Source organism: Cydia pomonella, chromosome 13, assembly GCF_033807575.1.
Source record: "Cydia pomonella isolate Wapato2018A chromosome 13, ilCydPomo1, whole genome shotgun sequence".
In the NCBI taxonomy this organism is placed as follows: domain Eukaryota; kingdom Metazoa; phylum Arthropoda; class Insecta; order Lepidoptera; family Tortricidae; genus Cydia; species Cydia pomonella.
In genome coordinates this window covers 13,551,859-13,578,563 of record NC_084715.1, presented here as the reverse complement: position 1 = coordinate 13,578,563, position 26,705 = coordinate 13,551,859, and the positions used below count along the sequence as shown (strand labels likewise).

Below are 26,705 nucleotides of genomic sequence, written 5' to 3'. Positions count from 1 at the left end.
ATATATTTATAATAACACAATGATATATCACAGGACAGAACGATAATAATTTGAAATAACTTACCGATATAAAAGCTCAGTGGCAGAGTGAAAAAAATTGTATGGAACCAGAAAAAAGATAAATGTTTCATATAACTATACAGCGTCTATATTGATATAACCGCAAACTTAAACTAGACGTAGGTTTTAGTGCTATATAACAATTCTGAAATTTATTTATTTTATCTAGTCTTAACTACCAGAGCATAATTAATTTTTCCAAATATTTCGCGCGGCAATATGTATGTCTTGCAGATACATTGATTGCTGAATTATTTTATATGGATAAATAAAAATTGAACATTTATTATAAAACCTATGAAAGTGTGTTCATTAAAGCCGAAACTACCTTTTGATTATGCGGTTGTGTCAAAAATACACGCTGTATAGAAGTCATATGATCCTATTGCTAATTAATTGCGCCTAGAGCTTGGTTCATACCGTTATATTAAGAACTATTAAAAGACCTGAGTCAGTCCAAGTTCATGAATAGGAGCACAAATATACGACAATTTGATCTCGTTAGACTTGATTAATGCTGAACGACTGTTTGGATACCTAACTATTGAAATGAATTTCAACCGTCATTGGCTCCCGCACTCTCAAAAATGTACTGAATATGAATACATAATTATGAAAAATATATGTCAAAATAAAGAAAGCGTCTCGGTCTCTACACAGATTTTCGAACATTGTCCGGCCTGTTGCTATCTCTATTGCACGAGCGTAAATTATATTGCTGTCAAGTTCGCACAGTGACATTGACAACCGGCATCATGGGCGCGACAGTAATATAACTATGTGCGTGAAATAGAGATAGCAACAAGCAGGTCAATGTACGAAAATCTATGAAGAAAGCTCTCAGCTTTAGCTACAATACTGTGACGCTGTCACACAAATCGGAACAGGGGATCGAACAGAGGTGTTAATTCAAGAGCTCAGTTCGAAGTCTGTTGGTGGCAGTATGTATGTTTTATCTGTCTCGCTCTCACTTGCCATGCTCACACAAAAAGGTTGGAACAACGAATAAAAAAAGCAATTCGTCATTTGCGAGCTATAGGAATTAAAACATGCTTGACCGACTGAAAGCCTGAAGAGTCTTGACCCTCCATGCTAACCGGCGGTGTCGCGGTCAAGTAGTAGCTGTATTTGACTGACATTTCGTAAACCTTATTTAACCGTAAAATAAAAATCGGCCAAGAGCATGTCGGGCCATGCTCAGTGTAGGCCTGTAGGGTTTTGTAGTTACCATTCTGTCAGAATAGGCCAAAGAGAGCTATTAATTAGCAAGTATTATGTGCATTACAATTTACAAGGTTAGTACCTTAGCAGTGCTTTGAACGTCTTTTTACTAAGAAGAGAAGATTTTTGCAATAACTCAAAAATGGCTAGACCGATCATGTTCGCTGTAGTTTTCATTGAAAGTATTTACTAAGCTTTTGTTTCACGATTTTCTTTCATATCTTATGGACCCATGTTTCAAAAGTTAGAGGGGGCTTTTGAAGACCCTTTTTTTTCGTCGTTCGTCCTCGTCGTCATCATCGTTTTAAAAGCCCTGTCCAACGATACCCCACATTGAGTCAAAGCAAAAAAAAAACATATTGAAGTACCCTAAATTTTTTTTTTACTTTTTATTTTACCGTTCTATGGCCATGCATGATTTATGTATTCAGGCCAAATTGCAAAGCATGAAGACATGGCGAAACTATAAGGGTTTCTAGGTGACTACGAAATCCTAAAAATCATTGTAGTTTGTTTGAAATAATTGTAGTGTTGTGTTCCTGCCGGTAAGGTTGCCAGTGCTCAACGATGGGGGGGATGCTAGGGTTGGCAACGCGCATGTAACTCCTCTGGAGTTGCAGGCGTATATAGGCTACGGAGACTGCTTACCATCAGGCGGGCCGTATGCTTGTTTGCCACCGACGTAGTATAATAAAAAAGAGAATGCAATTAAATAAAACTTAAATGTTTCATACATAAGTACATTGTTTGCGTTTTAAACTAATACCTTAATCTGTACCCCTAGTGTAAATATTTTCGACAGCGAAACGTGACGTACGCGTTTGCGTTAAGTGTCATTTTGTATGAGATTTTTGACTTTCCAAAACGTCCCGCTTGGCGCGCTGTTCAAAAACCCATACAAAATGAGACTTAACGCAAACGCGTACGTCACGTTTCGCTATCGACTAAATTTACACTAGGGGTACTGAACAAATTTAGATACAGTTAATTTTATGTAATAGTACAGTACTATAGAGGCCGGGAAATGAAGGGTTGCAGGCCAAGTAGATAAGGAGTGGTTCAGAAAAAAGTAGCAGCACATTATGTGGATTTTTCATTTTATTTATATGTAGCGCATTTTTGTAGTAACCCGTACATACTATTCTATACAATTAAATACAATCGTATTTAAACAAAAAGGGCGAATTGAAGTGTTCGCCTTTTTGTATTACATGTCTCCTAAGACTTTTTGAACAGCGTCTTCTGAGAGAATTTATGAGATAATTCTCATAAACATAGCTTTTTCTTAAAGTTTGATAAGCTACTTAATACATTATTAAATTGTCTTAGGTTCGATATTGCACTTTTTTGATTTGACTTCACTTCGAGGTAGTTACATGGAATTTTCATTTTTGTGTATTTGCGATTTTTACAGAAATTTGTCTCCCATAGAAAAACCTCTGTCAGAAGTTACATTGGAGAGACTTCCTGACTACCGGAGATGTACTCCAGTTTATTGGTATAATTTACTCGTAAGATGATATTCCCAAAAGCATACAACTAGTTGTGAAAATTGAAATTCAAGTGTGGCATTGTGGAAAACGGCAGGTGAAGATTGTCAAATTGTGTTGTACAAAAAGTTACGAAGTACATTGCAATAAAAATGAGAAAACTCAAACAATCTGATATTTCTCAATATGACTTAATTGTTATTATATAGTATTTTGTCTACAGATTACTGAAAAAAAAAAAACTGCTTCATAATTAGCAAAAAAATAAAAAATATACTAGATAATTCACTGCTACTTTTTTACTGAACCACTCCTTATAGACGGCCGAGCGTACATTTTTCTCAAACTTGCAATTAAATGTTGTTATGACTTACTTCAAATTAGGTTCGGAATGCTACGTATACGATGCGATGAGTGCAGATGATATGTAAAGAAATTTCATACAGCCTTACGCACCTAGGCCTGTAAAGCAATCTTCTTTTATTTTTAAACGTCATATTGAGACACAACGTCTTGGCATTCTACCATCAAATAGTAGTAGATCATTCGTAATTTGTTTTTAGCTGTAAACCTGCGAATAAAACACATTGGCTACAATTCAATTTTGTCTATATCTACTTGGCCTGCAATTCTTCGTTTCGTGGCCTCTATAGTAATGTACTATTAAACTTTATGTAAAATAAACAGTTAACAGAGTTAACTTGTAACGAGTTAGTAACTTAGTACTATATTAAATCTGTAATATAATCACACATAGTTTCATTAATATGCATGATATTATTGATCCACTTATGAGTCTGTAAATAAAATTCATGCTTTTTTATCGGACCTCCTTGAAATGTCAATTAACGCTTATCAGAGTCTATGCAAACAATGTAAAGGTATATGATTAGATAATAATGTGTTGTATCGATTTGATCTGCGGTCCCTTTTCGGTGAACAGGTGATTGTTCACCGTGGATAGCTCGCGTCGCACTGTGTGCTAAAAATAGATTTTAGTATCGTTTCGTATGAAATGGCTAGCTACGCGTTAAGCTCATATTAGTTTATTTGTTTGCGGCACCAGAAGGCCCCATAGGCTATGGACACATGACGATCTTAACATTTATTGCAATGTTTAGGAAAGCCCCATCGTGTAGCCCGCATCCGAAGGATTTGCTCTCAGATACACTTACTATCATTGGTAGTTTGTAGATCAAATGTTCTCAGTACCATTTTCATTGTTCTGGTTTAGAGAGCGGAGTTTTTGAAAAATCGTACCGCGTTTTAGATCACAATTGACATCACGGTTGCCAAAAATTTAATTAACAATCTTGAGATTTCTTTCTAGTGACTTCATCGATATGAATATAGATTTTTTTGACATAACAGTCTAACATCGGTCTAAAACGCACTTTAAAAATTTGTAACAATTTATATGCAAAAATAATAATTATAATTGCTTCTAAACACACGCAATTCATTTGGGGTCATCCATTAATTACATCACACGTTTAGGGGGAGGGAGGGGGTCAAGAAGATGTGACATGTTGTGACAAGGGGGTGGGGGGAGTCACAAACTTTGTGTCGTCACTTTAACTACATCAGTATTTATTTAATCTTTTTATTCGCTGTACAGTTAAATAACGAGGTTTGGAACGATAATCGTTTTATGCGATTAATTTTCTTTCTTTTGTGTTATAATTACTAATATTTCTTTTTTCAACAATATTTTGATAAAATATTAATAGTATAACTAATTCAATTCACCGATTATGTTGAAAAAAAAATGGCAAAAATGTGACGTCACACCAGTGGGGTAGGGGTTTGCCAAATGTGATCAAGTGTGACAAGGAGGGGTCAAAAAACCTAGAAATTAGTGTGATGTAATAAATGGATGACACCTTTTCTTACTTTTTTTAAATCAAAACTTACAACAAATTAAAATTCAAAAACATGTTATCCGCGGTTACAAGCACGCACAGTCGCACATACATCTTGCTTACGCTTAGTGAGAGTGAAAGAATAACACGAACATACGGGGTTTCAACCAAAAGCCTTAGCCTATACAGAGTTGATACACGGAATATAGCGCGATATGGCATCGGGAACATAAACGATATCCGGCCAATTGGACTGAAACGAATTGGCTCGCCCTCAATTTGCCGATGTAGTCCAATCGGCTTCCGCTGCATTTTGTTTTACCATTTCAAGTGTATACCCATTTTTACCTGTCTGATTAAGATGGGAAGATTAAGTTTTGTAGTGTAAATTTGATCGACATCATAACGTGACGAACGCGTTTGCGTTAAGTCTCATTTTGTATAGGATTTTGAGTTTCCAAAACGTCCCGCTTGGCGCGCTCTTTCTAAATCCAATACAAAATGAGACTAAACGCAAACGCGTACGTCACGTTTCGAAATCGAATTTATTTACACTAGGGGTACTGATCATTTTGAACAGCTTTTTCCGCGGACATACATATGTTAGTTAGATTCTGAAAAACCTGAACACAATGTATAGAAACATTCGCTGTATAATTTATTATGAGCTTTTGCTTGCACGGGCATAAACCAACTTTCCCGCCCCCGCACTCCGCAAGATCGACGACTGTAAACCTCAATCGGGTATATATAGGTACCTATTAATTCTTTTGTCCCTCAAGTCCTAAAGCGCTTTCCGAACTTTAACAAGGCCATCTGAAACAAAGTTTATAAAACGTTACAAACGGTTCGTGGTTACGAACTACATATGTGTCTATATGTACGCGAATTCAATGGGCTTCAAGCACAAAACATATTTATTATCCCCTAAGTAGCCCTCTCGTGGTTAGGAGGGATCTGTGTTCAGCAGTGGGATATGTACAGGCTGAGATTATTATCATAGTAAATATATTTTTGTTTATTTTTCTCGCAATCCAAGTGAAAAACAGAATGAATAACTCGAACATCAATCTCATTTTGTCCTATATCTCCGTTCTTGTCCACCGGCTCGGATTGACAAATAAAGTTATTTTATGCTTTCATTGTAATCTACTATTTAGCTGACTTTGCTTAACATTTATGTGTTTTGCGGAGACATATATGTGACGCTTTTATTTCAAGTTTATGGTTATGTAGTCGGGCGCAGTTGCTCTTATTGATCGTCGCGGTCCAATTCAATCAAACTTGTGATCGATCAGACTGTTCATTTTGCCTATTATCATATATTGAATTCTTACTACTTTCCCAAATCTGTACTAAAAGGTTTACGTGCCAGGACGCAATTGCCCATCTACAAAGGTACCCCACCCAGTCAGGGACAAGCTTGCCCCCGGAGAGCCGGCATTCTGGGGGGCAAAAATTTGTGAGGAATGATATGCTTGGGATGTGAGGGAACGGTTACAATCAGCCGGCTATGCAGCCTTAGGCAAACCAGAGGGTTAAACGTTAGTGGGTGATCTTTCTTTTTCTCGCTGAAGAAAAACGCTATCTTATTAGAAACCTTAACGAAACGAGGTCCAGTATGCCACAGTTTTGAAATCAGAACATTGTACGAGTACGTGTTCGTGCTCGTTGGGCGAGCACTAATGTGTAAAATTATCGAATTTGATGGAGCTCTTTACGGTTAAATGCACTATACATCATTCGCTCCGTACGAACATAACTTTTATTGGCGGTCTTAGGAACGGGCGCCGCCTCGTCACCTGCGTGTCGCCGAGATAAGTAATGAATAAAGACTGCTAATTTATATACAAAGTGGTCTTGTCACATCATGGAAAAGACTACATTGAAACTATTATGAGTGTTGCTGACGTTCTAAATAAAATACAACGCTTAACCCACGTACGTAATGGTTGTCACAATTTGTATTGCCATTTGTTTCGTATGCATAGGCTATGCTTCTGGGACTTAGCGATGTTTCGAACGTAACGTAACAATATAACAAATAAGACGTAGGCGGAGTGATGTAGGTTCATCTGCAACGTCTAATTAACTAGGTCATAGTCCTGTACAACATGGCGAGTAATCCTTATGATGAGGAATCCTAATCTATAAGGGATATCAAGTTACCAACTGAATCTTATTCTTACTCATAAGGCCGATTTTAGATAAAATAAAAGCTGTGCGTTTGGCGTATTTGCATGGCGCTTTCAATTATTTCCAACTGAGGACATAGAATCTCGCAAGTCTCCATCGCCGAATTATACAACAAACTTTGATGAACTTGGTATGAAATTTTGCACTCTTTACAGTTTATTTCCATGTCTCTGCCTTGAACTATCACTAGGTACCAGAGATTTAGCTCGGACCCACCTAGCCTATTAAACTAACATAAAATCCCGCTATCAAACATTTATCGAGCACAGCATCCATTTACGCCCCCTACATAAATTATGAACTTGACGACATCTGCTGGGAGAGAAATTGAGCATTCCTTTTTGAAGCACCCCGGTAAAAGACGTGCCTTTATAATGTATGGTTGAAGGGTGCTTCTAAATTGTGCTTCAGTTCTAAATCGTGTGCGTAATTTTGTACGATCAACGTCAAAGATACAATGGAATTAGGCGAACATTTTTGATGTCAGGTATGCGGTTTCCCTTTGTCCGAAATACATTCAATATTAAGCATTTATCGCATGACATCTTACCCATCGGACATGACATAAAAATGTAGAAAATATTGATACCGCGCTGGCGAATGGGCTAAAAGTAATCTTACTGGTCTGATTTATAAAATTTGTATTGTCCAATGACGATTTATTTTGACCCTTTTTAGGGTTCCGTAGCCAAATGGCAAAAAACGGAACCCTTATAGATTCGTCATGTTTTGTAAATATGGACACACAGCACAGCTAATACAATTGACAATACTTACGGTCAACCAATTTGATTCCTAGGCCACTATAGAACCATGTCATAATGACTTCTACGACAGTGCTTATTGAGTGATGCATGTCATGTATACTTAGAGTAGTTAAAGCGACAAGGTTCTATAGTGGCCTAGGATTTAAATTGGTTCACTGTACGTCACACTCGCAAGTGTTTATAGTCGTGGGCGTATCATTTAGGGTTTGGCCGTACATTTGCTTGCCATCAATTAAATAAAATTTAAAAACAAACAGTTCTAGCGAGGCAAGTTGCAACATAGGGACAATTTAAAACGGAACATTGCATCGGGGACAATTGCTAGCCACCACAGCTATAATACTTCCACCGTGACTTCCACGCATATCATATCCAGCGTTATGTGCAATTGAAAACTATATCAAGAGTATACTTTGTTTCTTGAACACAAGGTTCACAATTGAATGAATTTTCAATTCACATAAGGTGAATATGCTAAGCATGCCAGTATAATGGATCGAATAATTGAAAACGACAGCCGAAATGCATTAACGATTGCTGGCTGGCTGAGATTATTACCATTGACATTGATTGACTTTTTCAATTCCGAGTTTTAATGATTGATTCCCAAGTATCTTACCTATGGCAAAATTGACAGCTGTGCGGCACAGAATATGTGATAAGTACCTATACTATTAAAGATCAATAACACGTCCATCTGCAGGTCTTTGTTGTCTTTTGCCATTTAAAGTAATAGTAAAACAGACAATAACAAACATATTATAAAATACTCTCAACTACCTAGCGAGATGATTTTGTCACGTCGCGACGGAAGGTCGCGGAACCTATGAGTATTTCATACATATAATAGTACATTATGATACAACTGCGGAAAAAATAGAAAATTTTCAACGAGTGGGGTTAAATTAAACAACGAACGAAGGGAATGATTCAAACCGACATGAGTTGCGAATTGCCTATTCGCACATGTCATCGAACAACATTTTACAGTACATATGGCCCTTTAAATTCGCGTCATAGTTACGTAATGTGCTAATTTTCGCACTTGTGCGTTAAAATAGCACCATATATTTATATACTGTAAAAGGTGTTATCACCCGACTCTTTCCTAAATGGGAATGGACTCGTATGATTTAAATTTAAACCGACACATAGACAATAAATAAAATAAATAAATAGTCGGACACATAGACATTGACACTGCTAAAACAGGTGGTATAATCGTGCACATTCCCTTTTTCGATAACGAGTGTGAGTACTGGCCACGGGACTTTCGCCGCCGATCAAAGTTCGAATCCTGGGATATCTTGACATACCTATGTAATTTTATAATGGGTTGTTATTGTTGTCATTCATTATCAAAACAGATTTCGTAGAATGAACATTGTGCCTGTGCTCCGTGATTTTTATCTGATACTCCAGCTACCCGCTCATATTCCCTCACAACGTTTTCTGATGGTAAAGCTAAGAATCCAAGGAAGCATACAGTTTGCTTTGATATCGGATATAGATATCGAATTAACTAACCGGCAATAAGATAACCCTCAAACCCAACGAGGAGTGTAGTGTAATGGAATCGATGTGATCCGCTCGATTGTCCCCATCCCGAGTGCCGATCGTCGGCCACCCCCACAAAGGGAATGCATTCGTAGCATATTTTTTATTATATGTTACCCGTGAACGTTAACAGACAATCTCAAATACAACAAAGATTCATGCAATCGATCGTCGCCATCCCGTCTGCCGGCCATCGGCAAGGAGAATGCATCGGAATGTGCGATTAAATATTTCCGTTTCCCACTATACAACATTATTTCATTGGTATATTGCGGTTATTTGCATTGCAATGCAGACTAAACTTAGCGCCGGCCGAGGCCGGGTTTACTAGCGTCCATGTTTTGTCATTGGTTTTCAACTGTGGAACAAAAGGCGATGAAAAATTGTAAGTTATTCTTTTGTTATCCTTGAACTGCGGCCTGCATTCATGCAATGATAATCAATGAAGTCATTCGTATCAAACATTGCATTTATTTACCTTGTTATTTCAAATTGTTTGGATCATATTTCCCCGATGCAGTGGTTTGTCAAGTGAAAAACAAAAATCATGTTTATTTTAATATTTTTTTACACATGTAGATTAAATTATTTAGTAATCGGACCTATAATAGTAATGTTTAATATTGTATGACACTTATATTGTTGATAAAATGGATTTTTAAAAAACGTTGTTCATATCATACTTCGTTGTCCTCTTCTACTACCTACACTTCTGCATTCTTAGGCTCGGAGCAAATGTGTCAGTATATTTCGGCAGAGCCGTGTCGCTTTCCCTAGTCAGTAATAGCTCTTTCTACATTGTTAAATTCCTACCCGAAATAATTTGAAATTTAAAACCTTTTTTTTTAATCATACAATCGGTATTTCGTGTACTAAAATTTGCTTATTGTACAATAATTCCATCCAAAATTAATCTCAATGAGTCTGAAGCAGTATTATTTTTATGTAACACATTGTTTTTGTATAAATAGGGGAACCTCGAAAATTTACGAGACTAGACAAGAATGAAGAAGAATGCATACGCATCGGGGCTTGTATTGCTTTTTATGTATCTACATACAAATGGTTCCTAAGTAAATTTTGTCAATTTTAGTTTAGGGATATATTTGAGAATTATACTGTATTTTCGATTAAGAGTCACATTTACGTTAGCCTTTTTAACGTTTACATCAATAAACATATCTCTAAGGCCTGTACTGATAAAAAACTGTTATTTTCAAACGGCTGTAAAAAAAAATTACCCAAGATGACTACAGCTTTCTTACCACGATAATAAGTTTAATTATTATATTATATAGTCCAATATAAATAATTCTGGTTTTACGTTAAGCAACGTTACACCGGTAAATAGAAGAAATCACTGAAAATTGGTATTTTCCAAATAGCAAGAAAATTTGTAACATTCTATATACTTGATTTCGAAACACTTCCTACCTACCTACTACCTACCTACCTACCTACCTCGAAATGTCATGTATTTCATAATAAATAACTAATATAGTATGTTGTCTTTTGAACTGAGGCCTCGAAGCGGCAGACCTCTATGAACATTCAGAAATATTACTAATAGAATTTGCGAAAACGAAGCATGCCTGTCATATTTTTCGTAGAAACTGGGGTACCTATGCGGCTAAAGTGGAACGACGAAAGGCAGTTCAGTTCTTCGTATGAAGGTTAGGATAGCTAAAGTAACCGAAAATTTGCGTTATTTAATTCTAGGCCAAGTCGAAAATCATTCAATTTCCTTCGTACAAAACTCGCATTTAATAATTATTGAAGAGCAGAGCAAGATCACCAAACGTCCTGGAGTGCCGTTCTCTCAATTATTATTGGACGCAAATCAAAAGTGTATTAAAAGAGAAAAATGAATCAGCCAAAAAACATTAACAATTCCAACAGGTGATAGGCTGATGCAGGCAAATATGAAAAACGGGTCCGTAAATAGCTGCTACTGAATGTGCTAGGAAAAAGCTGCCTATCAGTCTTACAGAAAAAAGTATAATAAATAAATCGGTCATCTTTAATATCTAATTTAAAAGTCGCTTTTTATTGTAGTTATTCTAAAAACCTTATTTTTCCTCAATCGCATCAGTTCTTTGCATTTGAAGTTTACAGTTTTATTTCGGTACACCCCTTAGTTTAAACATTTGTTTGTTATTGGAGTTCCACACTGTGGCGTTCAAGGCATTACCTAGAATCTTGAGCTAAATCTCCGTGCACTGCACTAAACTTTGTCTTTAGCGGGAGTCTGTATATTTGAAGAGTAATCTCTAATCTCGGCAGCTTAGTGGATTAGGTGCGGCAGATACAACTGGGATGCTGATGTGTGATTTTTGATTGCAAATAGGATTAAATGCTTCTTAAAGTGTGCGATCGTCAAACTATAGGTAAACGTACGTTCTTTGGGTTCGTGTTTTATCGTCATCAATATTCCATTCGTAACCAATACTGACGGCACGATTCCAACAATGCCTCTAAGAAATCACAGCGATAGTAGCGATACGATACCGATCTTTCAGTGTCAAAAGTGACGTTTTTTGATTGAAAAAATGACAATTTTGACACTGACAGATCGGTATCGTATCACTGTGACTTGTTCGAATCAGGCCAGGCATCACAATTAAGTTCGGATTGTGCTCTAATATTACGGTTGTATGATAGGGCAGATTTATCTATATTACTCTTTCTCAGATTAGCTTTGTTCGCTACGCCATAGCCCGTAGCTCTGTTTTCTCGTTAAACGGAATATTTTTCAACCCTTAGCCATATTTTTGAGATTAAGAAAAATTTGGGTCTCCCATAGAAAACATCGACATCTGATCTGCAAGAACGTATGAAACAGTTTTTTTTTATCGCGATCTCGTGGTTGGTTCTATAATAAAGATGTTCAGTGTGGCTTATAAATTTACCTCGCAAAATATGGCTGTGTTGAAATTAAAACATATTATTTAATTACGTTATTGTTCTCTTACACTTCTAGTACCGCATTACGGGAGTTTCGTACCACTTGAATTGTCATTCTGATTATTTATGTATGACGCAGCGCCACCCTGTCTCTTTCAGACATCAAAAGCTGAAATCGATTATACTATCGCGTGACAAAAAAAGTATGTTGCTTTTTGATTGCCCTTGAGTCCCTAGACATTCAAAATTTTGTAAGATGCTACTGCATGCAAGTAAGTATATAGGAATCACTACCTCTTTAAAAATACCGACCATAATATAGATACAGTGAAACTTGGTTAAGTGGTACCTGGGTAAGTGAGAAACCTCCATAGCTGGGACTCATGGTGCGGTCCCAACACTTTAGCACTGAATTACCTCTGTTAGTGGGACGTAACAAACCTCTATAACTGAGATCAGTATTTTGAATTTTATAGTCACATTTACCTCTATAATTGAGACAAAGAGTGTATTTACCTCTGTTACTGAGACTATATTTACAAGAATACTTTAGTTCAATGGTTCTTTCAGAATGTCATAGGAACGGACCTCTGTATCTGAAATAACGTCAATCTATGACCTCTATAACTAGGACTATTCCAGATTAATTCTCGTTATCTATAAATTTTTACTCTACCCACAAATTCCTCATTTGGTTAATTGTGTTTAAACGACGTCAAGTTTCATTAAGTGGTTAAAACTGTAGAAACGAAAGCTAAAATCTTGGTAAGAGACATGAAAAACCAAAAAATTATTTTCTATTATTATAATGTGACTAAATCTATCCTTTACAGTACATATGGGGCTACTTTATAGCACTAGTGCGAGAAGTAGCATATTACGTTACTGTGTCGAACATTTAAAGGGCCATATGTACTGTAAAACGTTGTACGATACATGTGCGAATAGGTGATTCGCAACTCGTGTCGATTTAAAACACTCCCTTCGGTCGTGTTTTAATTTATCGCCACTCGTTTCGAATTTCCTATTTTTCGCACTTGTATCGTAATGTACTATTGTAGAATCATTCAAAATAAATTTAAATAAACTTTTAAAGTTCACTGAATTTTCTGAAGGTCAAGGATTTTTTTACCTTATTTTTATTGTTAAATATCACAACTCATACCTATATAATGTTTACAAAATAACTTACTAACCACCTCTATAACTGAAATAACCTCAATTCTCACCTCTATTAATGGAACCCTCTGTAAATGAGACTGAAATGTATTTATACCTGGCTAACTGAGAGCCTGGGTAAGTGGAATACCTCTTTAAGTGAGACAAATTTGCAGGTCCCTTGAAGTCTCAGTTATCCAAGTTTCACTGTAATTACGTCACGTACTGTCTTTACAATGGACCGAACTAATTAGCTTTTCCTATTTTCTGTCTATACGACTTAAGTAAGTTTTCATACTGTTTTGGTGCACACCAATAGTCGACATGGCCCGATTCCAAGTAAGACGCAGATACCCCTACAGAGAGGCCACAGTTTGAAAATTATTCAAAATATGGGATGCTAGACTGGTTATCTGTAATTCTATATCATTTACATCTTTTTCAGGTGGATTGTCCCTTCATCGTCTGCATGACGTACGCATTCCACACGCCCGACAAGCTATGCTTTATCTTGGATCTCATGAATGGCGGCGACTTGCACTACCACCTGTCGCAGCACGGCGTGTTCAACGAGGCGGAGATGAAGTTCTACGCCGCTGAAGTGATATTAGGTTAACATTTTTTACATATACCCCTGCTGGGCACAGGCCTCCTCTCCTCATAGGAAGTTTGGGCTGTCCCCACGCAAAATCATTGCGGATTGAATTTCCCCGCAGGATTTAGATTTATTAATATTTTTCTTCACTGAAAAACGACTGGTAAATAATGATGATATTCCGAACATAAGTTCCAAGAAAGTCAGGTACGAACCAGGGTTCGACGCAACATAAGTTTTTGAAGCCGCACTACATTTTCGTCAAAGGTAATTTTCGTCTAAGTAAATAAGCCACTTTCCACTTACATAACTGTACAAATATGTGAAATTAACGTTTGGATTGTTTAACAGGTTTGGAGCACATGCACAAACGTCACATAGTGTATAGAGACCTCAAGCCGGCGAACATTCTGCTAGACGAGCACGGCCACGTGCGGATATCGGATCTCGGACTCGCCTGCGATTTCTCTAAGAAAAAACCTCATGCCAGCGTGTAAGTATACATCAAATTGTCGTTTTGCAAAAAGAAAGCGGCTGGTGAAAGCCCCCAACAACTGGACCCGCAATACCTTCAAGACTGCAGTAAACCGTTGGATGCACCATGCTAAGTTCTGTCACAAAGGTTTAGTATCAACTGTGGTCGTGCCTCCTAACAAATCTCGACGGCGAGTATTCCTGCAGTCACTCACCGCTGTGCGACATGCTATACTTACTGAACGGACTCCTGCGCATGGATCAACAAGTGGACATCTTCGCTGATCATTGGCCTAGGCTAACCTCCGCGCCTCGCCTCCTGTGAGAGTGAAGTAAAATAGTAAATGACCGTACGACAGAGTAAATCGGTTACCTAGTACCGATAAAATGTAATTAAGTATGTCTAGCATTACCATAGTTACATGTATAATTGGTGTAAACCGTTATTGTGAATAAATAATTGAAAGCTTGTTTAATACTCAACAACACGTAATAATTATTAAGTTAAAATTTAGATCTTGACTTTATTTGCTTCTTGGTTACATTGTGATTAATTAATTCAATTTTAATAAAATATTTACAATTATTTATTTGTATGAACCTATTACTTTATTAGAACATTATTTTATCACCAGCATTTGGTTCTCCGTCAAGTCTGTACTTCAGCTTGTCGCATACCCTTCAAAGTTAGGGTACTTTTCAGTAACACGCTTATTTTTGACTGCCATTCAACGAGTAGGTTTGGTAAAACATGTACATACAGTAGCAATTTAGGCGGGCCAATTCAGATGAATTATACAAGTATAATCACTAAATATCTTTTTGACAGATCATTTGGATAGGCTGGGAAAAATGTTTATTTGGGTTAACTATATGTTTGTAGTTCTAAGGCAAAGTATGTTTATAACTGGAAGAAAAAACTCGGGAGAGAACCAAAAGGAACATTGGTACTGATTCTTATTTCCTTGTGAACTTGTGAACCATCGTTGCAGTATTGAACTATAGTTGGGTGGTTTTACGGAAATTAAAAAGTGTAATTATGCAAAACCAATGTGTTATGGACACACCAACCAATATGTTATTGAAGCGTCATGTATTCTTGGGAAATGACGAAATATGACGACAAAATCTGCGGTCAGAATTAAACAAATAGTTACAAATAGTTGACGCGAGCGAAAACCTACAGTCACCGTAAATTCCTTGAATATCGACGATGGTTCAAGTTAGAACAACCGCGTCCGGGTATTCCTAATAAACACGGAACGCATGACACGTGTATGGAGTTCGTTTAACTCTACTCACGTTTAATGGAAACAAATAGTTAATACACATGTGTAAAATGGAATTTATTTAATTTAATTGCTATCGAAAGTGTCGAGTGTAGGTATCATGTTTTTGAACATTGACACGTGTTTGTATTTGATTTGTTTATGGCCATCTGGCAGGAGCTTTATCGAATAAAAACGCACAAAAATACTTTATATTGATATTTTTTATCGAAGTCGCTCCAAAGCGAAACTTCATTTTAATTGGGAGCATATTGGTTCCTTTGACAGAGTTTGTAACTTCGTTATGAAGTGCATGTTATTAAGAAGAGTAGTTTTTAGTACAGTGAGAACGAGATATTTTGTTAGTAGGTAACATGATAGTGTATGGTTTTCGATGCATACGCATCGTTACTTTTCCTCTACCTAACAAGAAAGTTTTGTATGAGGTATGAGGCTATACTACTATTGTACAGTTTTGTACTAGGCTTGTGTACGTCTATAAAGCATAGTTCGTAATCTAAAGTATCCTAGCAGTATGCGTTGGAACTACTGGAAGAAATGGATGACTTTACGTATGTAATTATATCCTAAGTATCTCGGATGATCGATATTATTCGATTCGATTATAATTTTCGATTGTTTGGTGAATTTAAACAATAATGTACGCGTTACAACTACGCAATTACTTTTTATGAAAAAAAGTTTTGCAAATGCGCAATTCCATTCAGTTTACTTAAATGTACCTAGCCATTCCCCGAAGTTAGCGGAGTTTAAACAAAAACACCTTGTAAACGCAATTTTTGCTGTAAAAAGCTACATTGTGATTCAATTACCAAAAAAGACCTTATATACCAAATGCCTCAATAAGAATAAAAACCAACTGAAGAAACTTATTTATGACTCTGTTAATAGCTTTGGCAAAAACAGTTTTGAAAAATATTATAGTCAACTATAATATTGCTGAGCTGTTTAAATATTCATAACTTACCGTGCGTATTAAGTTTAACACCAGTATAAGTCTGAATCCCTAATATACACAATTACAACGAGTCTCGAGGCCAGGTTATACAACAGTTGAATTCTAAGTGAATCTTATGATGAAGAGCAATAAGCATAATTAGAGTTAGCAGTGGGCAAATATGACAAATGCTGGTAGTCACGTCTCTCGCTGCTTTAATGGATTTGGACAAGGCAGTTAAGTTATAGATCGTATCATTCACGAACACGCGTGCCTTGACTATAGTATTGTCATGTTACTAAACGTTAGATTTGACAAATCTGCGCATCACCGAAGATGACACGAGCTGTAGATTATGTAACATAGTTCTTTTTAAAGCCCACATATCATGTCCACAGGATCGCGAATGTTTGTCATATGAACCGATTGTGTTGTGTAATATTGTAAATAACTTGTTCTGCATAAACATTAAACATCCCGAGGACAACATTTGAGAAAACATGCCTACCTATCTCTGTTAGCATCGTTACGTAACAATGATTTTACTGAATAAAGCTCGGAGCTACAACTAAATAGATTGCAATGGCCAATGAGAATATAAAATAAAATCTAAGAAAAAAATCTGTCCGCTAGATTGACAGCAAAATCATGGCGCTGTATTTCGCTATATGTTTTGTGGTCACTGGCAACGGTCATTTTTTGAGAGCCAGGAACACTGTTATGTATAGGGAGCAGTAGTGCCATCTACATCAGTTGTCTAATGTGTTTATGAATGCTATTTTAAAAGTTTATTTAAGACCTTATAGTTCGTGTCATCCACGATGACGCGTAGATTTGTCAAATCTAACCTTTAATAACATGACATTACGAGTGATGGCACGCGATTTCGTGAATGACACGATCTATTTAGAAACCTGAATGAACGTCAAAAACTCATCCTCTGGTAGGTACTTCCATTATCAACGCAGCCTGGTTAGTGTAATATTATGACAAGTTACAAGCTTTTATTTACTGTGTCCCGTTAGTATGTATATTTGTATGTATGTTAGTTACTTAGTGTGGGTCAAATCTTAGAAGCTAAATTTTACCCACTTCCCGATTTCCGATTGAGCTGAAATCTTGCATACATATGCTAATCGGATGACAAAGCAATATTATGATGACATAGCGCTGATCTGATGATAGAGGCAGGTTGTGGCCATGGGAACTCTTTGATAAAATTGTATTTGATGCTGTTAGAATTTTCGATGAGTATTAGTTGCCTGCGGAAAGAAAAGTACAGTCAGCGATAAAAGGTTGTACTAAAAATGAATTTTTTGCTAAAAACTTATTTTCCTGATATTAACGTTTCTCTGCAGTGGCACCCACGGCTACATGGCGCCCGAGGTCCTATCAAAAGGCACCGGCTACGACTCGTCGGCCGACTGGTTCAGCTTCGGCTGCATGCTGTACAAGCTGCTCAAGGGGCACTCGCCCTTCCGCCAGCACAAGACCAAGGACAAGCACGAGATCGACAGGATGACTCTCACAATGGTAAATACTTACCCCCATTATTCATAAAACTTAGCTACTTCTTACATACCATAAACTAGAATAATGACAATATGTTTATTGCTTATGTTCACTGCCATTTTTGGGCAAAAGCACCCCACCCAAATGGTAAATACCCATGCCGTTATACACGTCACATGGAAAATGCTTATGAAATAGATGAAGAACTTTGTACAACTTTTTGTACACTTTATTTAGAATCGGCTGACATAGGATCCATGATGCCCAAGCGAAATAACGAATCTCATTTTTGTCACTGTCACAAAGTGCAAAAATTCAGATAGCACGATTGTTCGTCATAGCAAATAAAGTATTTTCTCAAGGCGCTGACCTAAACCTACTACATTTTCTTGGAAATGCATCCATGGAATGAGTAAACGGGGATACCTACAAACTTTTTGCTTTAGTAAACATGTAGTTTAAAGTTAGTATGTCTCACCTCACGACCGTTTAAATTCGATCATTCAATAATGTTAAAGTTTGTGAGGTAAAAAGTCAGTTCTAATAATAATAATAAAAAATTGTAGTATTAATTGTATTTACATATCTTTAAATAACGTCCTGTTTGTTCTATAGAATTGTGTTATAGTCTTATTGTCTTTTAAATTCCTTTATAAAGATTGATTTGTGACGTTCTATGTATATTAAAGGTTCACAACAAAAAAATTCTTCGTGTGATTATTACATGTTCTATAGAACTACTAGGATGTTTATATTCTGTCCTCACTTGCCCAGTATTACTTAAGAGGTTCTGGCTGCCAAAAGTTGTGACATAAAGGACATGTAAAGGCATTGAAAAATGCCTCACCTTTTACTATGCCTTTTCCTGATGAGGCATAGACAAATGAATACAAATACTCGTAAAATATTGTAACCATAAATTCGGCAGCTGGATGAGATGACTCCGTGCGGTGCCATCCGTTTTGTGGTAGTGGATTATCAACCGTTAGCACTTTTCAACCTGATCACCGTACTACAATATGTACGGGACCGTACAGCTCTATTTACGTCAGCCAAATATGCAATACAGTAGAACCGACTTAATACGATCACGTTCAATAAGATTTCTCGCATAATGCGCTAATTTGCACTGCTCTTTGTAACTTGTTTTCACGGTTAATACACTTTCCCGCTTGGATGCGTTTTTGACGTGGTCTCATCAGAATCTTCTTAAGCGGGTTTTACTGTATATGGTATTGTTTTACGCGTCTTACTATACCTTTGTCTATTGTGGTAAAACTTTTTTCAGCCAAACCCAAACCTATGTTCACATTGCACTAATCAACAATAGTAAAAATCCCATATGTCTGCAATAGAATTACAACGTCTTCCAGAACGTGGAGCTGCCAGAATCGTTCAGCCCAAGCCTCAAGTCCTTACTCGAAGGGCTGTTACAGCGGGATATCAACAAGCGACTCGGGTGCAAGGGAAGGGGGTGAGTTGGTGGTGGTCGTCTGGTCTTTGCTCCCTTAGGGTGTGGTCGTGCTTCCCCGGTAGCTGGTAGCTTGCTAATCCTCTATGTCTATGGGTTTAATCGAACAAATAGGTAAACTGACCTTATGACGGTCACAAACTTTACTTTGAGACCTACTTAAAGTAGAGTCTCGTAAGTTAGTGAGATCTGTTTTTTTAAGTCTACACAACTGTATATTTACGTTTACAGGTTTCTATAATAATATCTCTCTCTCTCTCTCTCTCTCTCTCTCAGTAGAAATGCGACCCTTATTTTGTTCAATTGACAAGTTTGTGCTAGAAACGTTAAAAAATTTGATATAAGTATCAGTTTGCCTATTGATATCGCTATATTTCATTCTTATAAAGGTGAATGCAGAAATTGTTTTCAATGGCTTGTGGAGTCCTGGGTTGTATAAAAGAAGACGTGATGTGCCATGAATACAAACTACTCATTATATCTTGTATGAGGTAATATGGATGCAACAATTGACGTATTTTTGTGTTCGCCTATTTTTTTCCTTATTAAGAGACTTCGTGCCCTCGCGAAATAATATTGAAATAAAAACGAGTTATATATAAAAAATACTACAATTGATGCTCTAAAGGTTGTTACTAAAATGAAAAAAAAACTACTTTGAGATCTCTATAGGTACAGCTTGCTGCAAAATTGCTTGAACAAATTATAAATGAAATTCAATCATAAAATAGCCATGCACTTTGCAGCTGGGTGTACATTCTTGCCCCCTTATTCATAAACGTCTAATAAAGTTGACAAGTCGCTAATAATCGTTTGTCCCTTTTCCGACGTATTAGTATGATGAAAAGGGACAAACGATTATTAGCGGCTTGTCAACTTTAGTAGACGTTTATGAATAAGGGGTTAATTGTTTACAGTAAAACTAACCTACTGCTAGTGTTTAGATGAAATTAGCTTTAAGCGGTTACGGGGTTATTGTAACATCATGAAAATACTGATGTCTATTAACCATGTGAACTTGAGAACCTTCGAAGTACAATGATGGTGTGGTTCCCACGAAACCTATGTTTTCCATCGCTTGACATGCGCGGAGTTTTTACTTCGATAAAACGATTAGTGTAATTATTATGTTGTTCACATCAAAACGAAAACCCGAAAGAGTCATTTGTATTGTGATAATTTTGATTTAGATTTATGTACTATTAAAATAAACCTTCAATCCTAATTGCCAAGCAAACCTTTTATGGAAGTTGTTAAGTTTGTTAATCCATCTAATGCGGTTACCGTATACTATGCAAACCTAAGGGTACTAATCAACCGATATTCGAGGCATGCGGTGACTGACCTAATTAAATTACCGCAAAATATTTTTCAATCCGAGTGTTATCCACAACTAACAATCTTCTATTGCATTGCAGCGCGGATGAGGTAAAGGAGCACATGTTTTTCGCGGGCATCGACTGGCAGCAGGTGTACCACCAGAAGTATACGCCGCCGTTGATTCCTCCGCGCGGAGAAGTCAACGCCGCCGATGCGTTTGACATTGGCAGCTTCGACGAAGAGGACACTAAGGGAATTAAGGTATACATTTTATATATGTTCACAAACCTTTACAGCAATGTTTTTCAGACTGTGGATCGCGAAGTTCCTATAGAATAAAATATAACATGGGGGTCGCGAAATGTTTTCCATGCTACGGGTGACGCACCATGAAAAAATGAACACTGCGTTATAGAAACACACGAAATGGGGAATCTAGGCCGTGGGATTCATCTGGTTAATTAACGACGGTTTCTTTCACCGAGAAGCGACTGGTAAATATCAAATGAAATATATTCCATACATTTCGATAAATGCATAGGTATGAACCTGGGCTGTAACGCATAACGTTAGGTTTAATAGTCAGGCCGTCTCCACCTACCTACTCTCGAAACTAATCATGTTATAATGAATTCCAGCTTACGGAATCTGACCAAATGCAATACAAAGATTTCCCACTGGTGATATCGGAGAGATGGCAGTCCGAGGTGGCGGAGACGGTGTTCGAGACCATCAACCAGGAGGCGGACAAGATGGAGTCCAAGAAGAAGTCGAAGCAGAAACAGAAGTTTGACGCGGACGAGAAAGGTACGTTTTTCGGTTTTTATTTGACTATCAAAGTAGTACCTTAGACTCTGACCACGCCAACTTTGTACCAAATTGGCAGTAACAATGCATACATATCCCTATAAGCTCCGTACTTGACGTAACACTTGGCATGAAAACTTAGCGTGGTCCGAATCCGCAATACCCGTACCCGTACATGTGCAACTGTGCCGAAATATCGGGAACTCATTAAACGAATATACATGGTAAGTACTTCGTTTTCAATAGTATTTAAAATAGTAACAGTAAATGTGTACAAAGGCGACCTTATCCCCTTTAGGGATCTCTTCCACCTAACCTTTAAGTAACAGAGAGAGATAAATACGAAATACATTGTTTTTCGTGCATTTCATAATTAACTTAATGGCAATGTCGATTGAAGTGCTCGGTTTAATTTGTACCTTACTACGTCCCTGTTGTGTTCAACGATGCAGGCTGTTCCGTTTTATGGGGACATTTATGATGCCTTTAAAGGAATTGCATTGAAACGCTTTAATGGCGATGGTATACCAAACTATCATAGTAGTTTTATTACGGTGGCACTCAAATTATATCTAGTTAATAAATCTACCTATAAGGAGTATTAAGTAACTGCACAGCCATAAAACAATATTTACAGACAGAAGTAGATGATTGTTTTTCATTTTAATCTTGAAATATGTCATCATGCTATGCTTTTAAAGTGGATGCGATACATATTCATGTCACATAAGTATTTAAGTGTACATATGTGATTTTGTATCATTCGGACGTGCGTCTCAGCATGTTTGGCCGTAAGAATAGCTCCTACAAAGTCGTCTAACTCTTTTTTAAAAAGTTACAGAGAACGTTACAAATTTTAATAAGTTATATTTATCCTTCAGAATCCGACTGCATACTGCACGGCTACATAAAGAAGCTCGGCGGTCCATTCGCCAGCGCCTGGCAGACGCGATATGCCAAGCTGTACCCGAACCGCCTAGAACTCCATTTAGAGAACAGCGCCAAGCCTGAGATGATTCTACTAGACACCGTCGAGGATGTGTCCTCTGATTTCGTGTCGGTGAAGGGCGAACAGTGCATCGTACTCCGCACTAGGAACGATACGAAGATCGTACTTACCAATACGGTAAATATGTTATTTTGTATTTTTTACAGCGATATAAAGGATCTCCTACTAAATATTTAATTTTTATACACCAAGTCATACGATATGCTAAAAGATAAAGTATGAATTATTTGATACGTCATGGCATCTAGTTTCTTTGCTCCCCTACCTGCAGAAGATTAGCATAGGTTTAATTTAATTTTTAATAAGAAACAAATTACTTCATTCTTTTCTCATAGCATGTTTTGGCGTTTGTAATGTCTTTAATTTGTGCTAGCCTGTAATATGTCTACCTTTGTATCCTGTCTGTGGAAACCTTCTCTGATACATATTTATGTTAACCTAGTTTTAGTTTACTTAAGCTGTTGGTTTTCCGAATAAAATAAAATCATAAAATAGTGCTTTGCTTCAAAGAGAGTACGATCTTAAAACGCTCAGAACTTACTGTGTTTTAGTCGCTTCTTTCAAATGAAGAATTTCTGGCATCAACGGCTCGATCATAACATTCATAACGCTTATTACGACGATTAACGCGGTCGTTCTGCTGCTCATCGTCTCCCGTCACTTAAAACAAATGGTAACATGAATTTATTGTGACGCGCTCTCCCGCATTGCAGGACGAGATCGGTCTGAAGGAGTGGGCGCTGTCGCTGCGCTCGGCGCACAAGTGCTCGGTGGAGCTGCTGGCGTCCATGGCCAAGAAGGCGGGCAAGATCTACGGCACGGACGGCGCCAAGGAGCCGGGCGCGGGCGGCGCCGGCGCCGGCCAGCGCGCGCCCGGCGCCCCCGCCGCCGCCTCGCCGGCGCCGCGCGCGCCCAACGGCAACTAGCACGAGCTTCCCGCGCCCCACAAGGGCGCGAAGATGTTCCGCCGCTCCAAGAGCGCCGCCCAGCTCATCAAGTAGGCCGAGCGCGGAACATGCGCTGCCCCTCCCCACCCTCACCCTCACGGACTTTACGAGTGGAGTGCCTATCGGGTCGGTGCAGTGATTTGTGTCAAAGAGGTTAAAGTGCCCCTGAACGGTGTCCGTTGACGGATTTGTCAATGGTTTAAAAAAACCTGTAGCGGAGGCTTCTACGGAACCGGCGGGATTCGGTTCAGTGTCGGGAGTCGGAGTCGCCTGTGTGCGGCTCGGTGCCGCTCGTGTGATAGTTGTCCTCGTACGTGTTAGTGCCGTAGCGGGCCGGCGGCGCCGGCCGTAGCCACTTTAGGACTGCCAATTATTACTAAACGAATGCCGTTCGCAATTTTATTATCGTACGAATTATTGTGATAGGACCGATCAAATTGTATAAACTTTTCCGTTCGGCCGCGTTGATTTTCGATCGTGGACGATGGTGACTTTTGTAATCGTTTGCACCGATTGAATTTTGTAATTATTAATGTAACATTCTGAATGTTGTATTTAACTTGGTAGGACGTAATGTAAAAAAAATAATAACTTATAAATCGAGTAGATAGTCTTAGTGATACCCGCGTAATATGTGTTTGTGCAATAGGTCGAATCGAAAATTATAAGTACTAAAATGAAATGTAACTTAAACGTTGGCTCGGGTCTTGATATGTTAGAATGTTGACCACTTTGATGCCAATTGTTCGTTGTGCGTAATTATTAGAAGCTTTGACTTAATCAATTTGTATTCTACTAGAAATTTCAGCACTTTGGTTATACCTCTTGACTATTGCACACAAATAATCATTCTTATGACCCTTATTTCGTATTGTCTCGCTCTCTGATATTGTTCCTCCTTAGTTTACGGTAACAAAACATAAAGATAGTAACTTACAATACAACACGCCGGTACTTAAACACTGCTTTTCTCTAAAGTCTTAAGACGTTTTGTATTCATTTTCAGTGTTATTAATAGTGATAGAAAAATATTAAGTAGATCTTATAAAACTCTTTTTTCATGTAATATTTAGAGGCAATACTTTTCTAACAACATTTAGGTGTGGTGATTGATAAATTATTAATAACAATAGTTGTAAAGGCTAAAATATCGCAAACCGTTTAGGAAAATTATAAAGCATGTTTTATGTACATCAATTTATGTGGGTATTTATTTATTTTCGTACTCTACACAAATCGCCTGGCTCTGTCGCTGTGCGTCGTACCCGTTCGTTATTGACAATGCAATTATGTGTATAACCTTGTTTATTATGCTTCGTCTGATGCAGATTTAGTAAACCCTTAAATCAGTCTTAGCCTTTCTTATGATATGTAATAAGAAAAAGTAAAAACTATTATCCTTATATTTCGACCAGCAGCTTTCAAAGTGAAACGTATTCACATATCTTTAGAGCAAAAGTGTATTATTTTTGTGTATTAACTCTGAGGCCCATGGTTGGGTACAATACTTTACATGTATAAATAGACTGCTTACATTCTCAAACTTAACACTGGGTTGTTTTTCGACGTTATTTTTAATGACGCATTATTCATCTTATCTACATTAGAGTAACATACAAAGTTGAGAACGTAAATAGTCGATATTTCAATTATCTGCTGTGCCTTTAGTTGTGTTGGTCATGTAAATGGTTTTCTAGATAATAAATAAAAACTTGCATAAACAACTTGAAGAATTAGCATAGTGTGACTAGTTGTAAACTAGTTAGGTAATCCTCGAGTTCATAGACTTTAGTCAGTCCAATTTAAAAGCAATAAAGATGGATCACTATTTTGATATTACAAGTACTTTTTTACGTTTCTAATATCTGAAGTTACTATTCTTTAACTATCTGTAGTGTACAATTAAGGAAGCGGAACATTTTAAAGTTTACGTCGATTTTTAAATTTGTAAGCATTACTCACAGATCCAGGCAGCAACGCGGCCTAACATTTAAACATTTTAAGAGATCACGTAGATCGCCCGGCGTTATATGCGACCAGCTTCATTCAAGTTAGAATTGTACAAATACGCCGAGTGGCTGCCATTATCAGTGAGTTTGCAGTTTTATATAATTATTATGTATCGTTTAATTTTTCGTTTTATATATTAACTGTAAATAGAATAATGGTAGGCTCAGAGTAACCACACGAGAAATATAATATGCGACGGACCACGGGGCTCGCATTATGCAACATTAGCTAAAGTCGAGATAAGAACTAGTGTGTCGTGGCCGTTCTTCACTAAGTAGAAATATCGTATTGAGCTTAGAATATCTAATAAGATATAAAACTATGTAGATGCTAGTCAATTGGATTTTATGAAACTGTTATAATCAATTTAATTAATGAAGTTATTATCTTATTATGTACGTAAACATATTTAATAATATTTATAGTTATTGTAACAGTTTGTGCAGTATTATAGGTTAGTTGTTTTATTATAAAAATCTTACCCCTTGTGATAGGATTCATAACATTGGGCACATATTTTTTAATGCGCAACATACTTTTTTTGTGAATTTATATGCATTCTTAATTTTATGTATACGATAAATTAAACCATGACGTCTAGTGGTGCTATTATTTTACAACCATTAAACAGACAAAAACAAGGCTGAGACTAAAGTAGCGATAACTGTAAATCAGCGTGAAGTCAAAGGCCAAAATATGCATGTTTATTCAACATTCCGGTTTGCCAAATTAGTTTGTAAAAGTAGGTTCTTTTTTAATGCATTTAAGATTTTTTATTCATTTTTCACTCTGAAGATAGGTAATGAAGTAGTTGAACAGGCGACAGAATTGTAAATTTAGACAAGGCTAGGTCTGCATCAGGCGATGTGATCCATACCTCTGTTAGAAATATTTTTATTGTGACCTACATTATGTGTAGTAAATTGTTTATTTAATCAATCGGGCGTTTTTATTTATGACAAGAAATGCACACATCAGTTACTTTCATTCGTGGCACGTTTGCGGACTGTATGCTCAAACTACAAGCAACAGTAACTCGTGTGTTTTTAGAGCGAGCTGCAAAATTGCATGGACTTTTAATGAATGAAATTCCAATTTTGCTACTTGGGTGTACATCGT

At 37.2% G+C, this 26,705-nt stretch overlaps 1 protein-coding gene across 2 annotated transcripts in view; it reads left to right on the top strand.

Moving 5' to 3' along the window:
* LOC133524269 (G protein-coupled receptor kinase 1) overlaps nucleotides 1-26,525 on the top strand; it is a 73,816-nt gene extending 47,291 nt beyond the window's left edge. Inside the window, exons 9-16 of one of the 2 annotated variants that reach the window (XM_061860176.1) lie at nucleotides 13,661-13,826; nucleotides 14,162-14,303; nucleotides 17,869-18,043; nucleotides 19,378-19,496; nucleotides 20,912-21,074; nucleotides 21,452-21,620; nucleotides 22,502-22,746; nucleotides 23,343-26,525. In XM_061860176.1, coding sequence (XP_061716160.1) covers nucleotides 13,661-13,826; nucleotides 14,162-14,303; nucleotides 17,869-18,043; nucleotides 19,378-19,496; nucleotides 20,912-21,074; nucleotides 21,452-21,620; nucleotides 22,502-22,746; nucleotides 23,343-23,555 — 1,392 coding nt within the window. In that variant the 3' untranslated portion in view covers nucleotides 23,556-26,525. The remainder of the gene's footprint in view (nucleotides 1-13,660; nucleotides 13,827-14,161; nucleotides 14,304-17,868; nucleotides 18,044-19,377; nucleotides 19,497-20,911; nucleotides 21,075-21,451; nucleotides 21,621-22,501; nucleotides 22,747-23,342) is intronic. The other variant, XM_061860177.1, reaches the window with a different exon arrangement.
* Nucleotides 26,526-26,705: the final 180 nt, after the last annotated feature.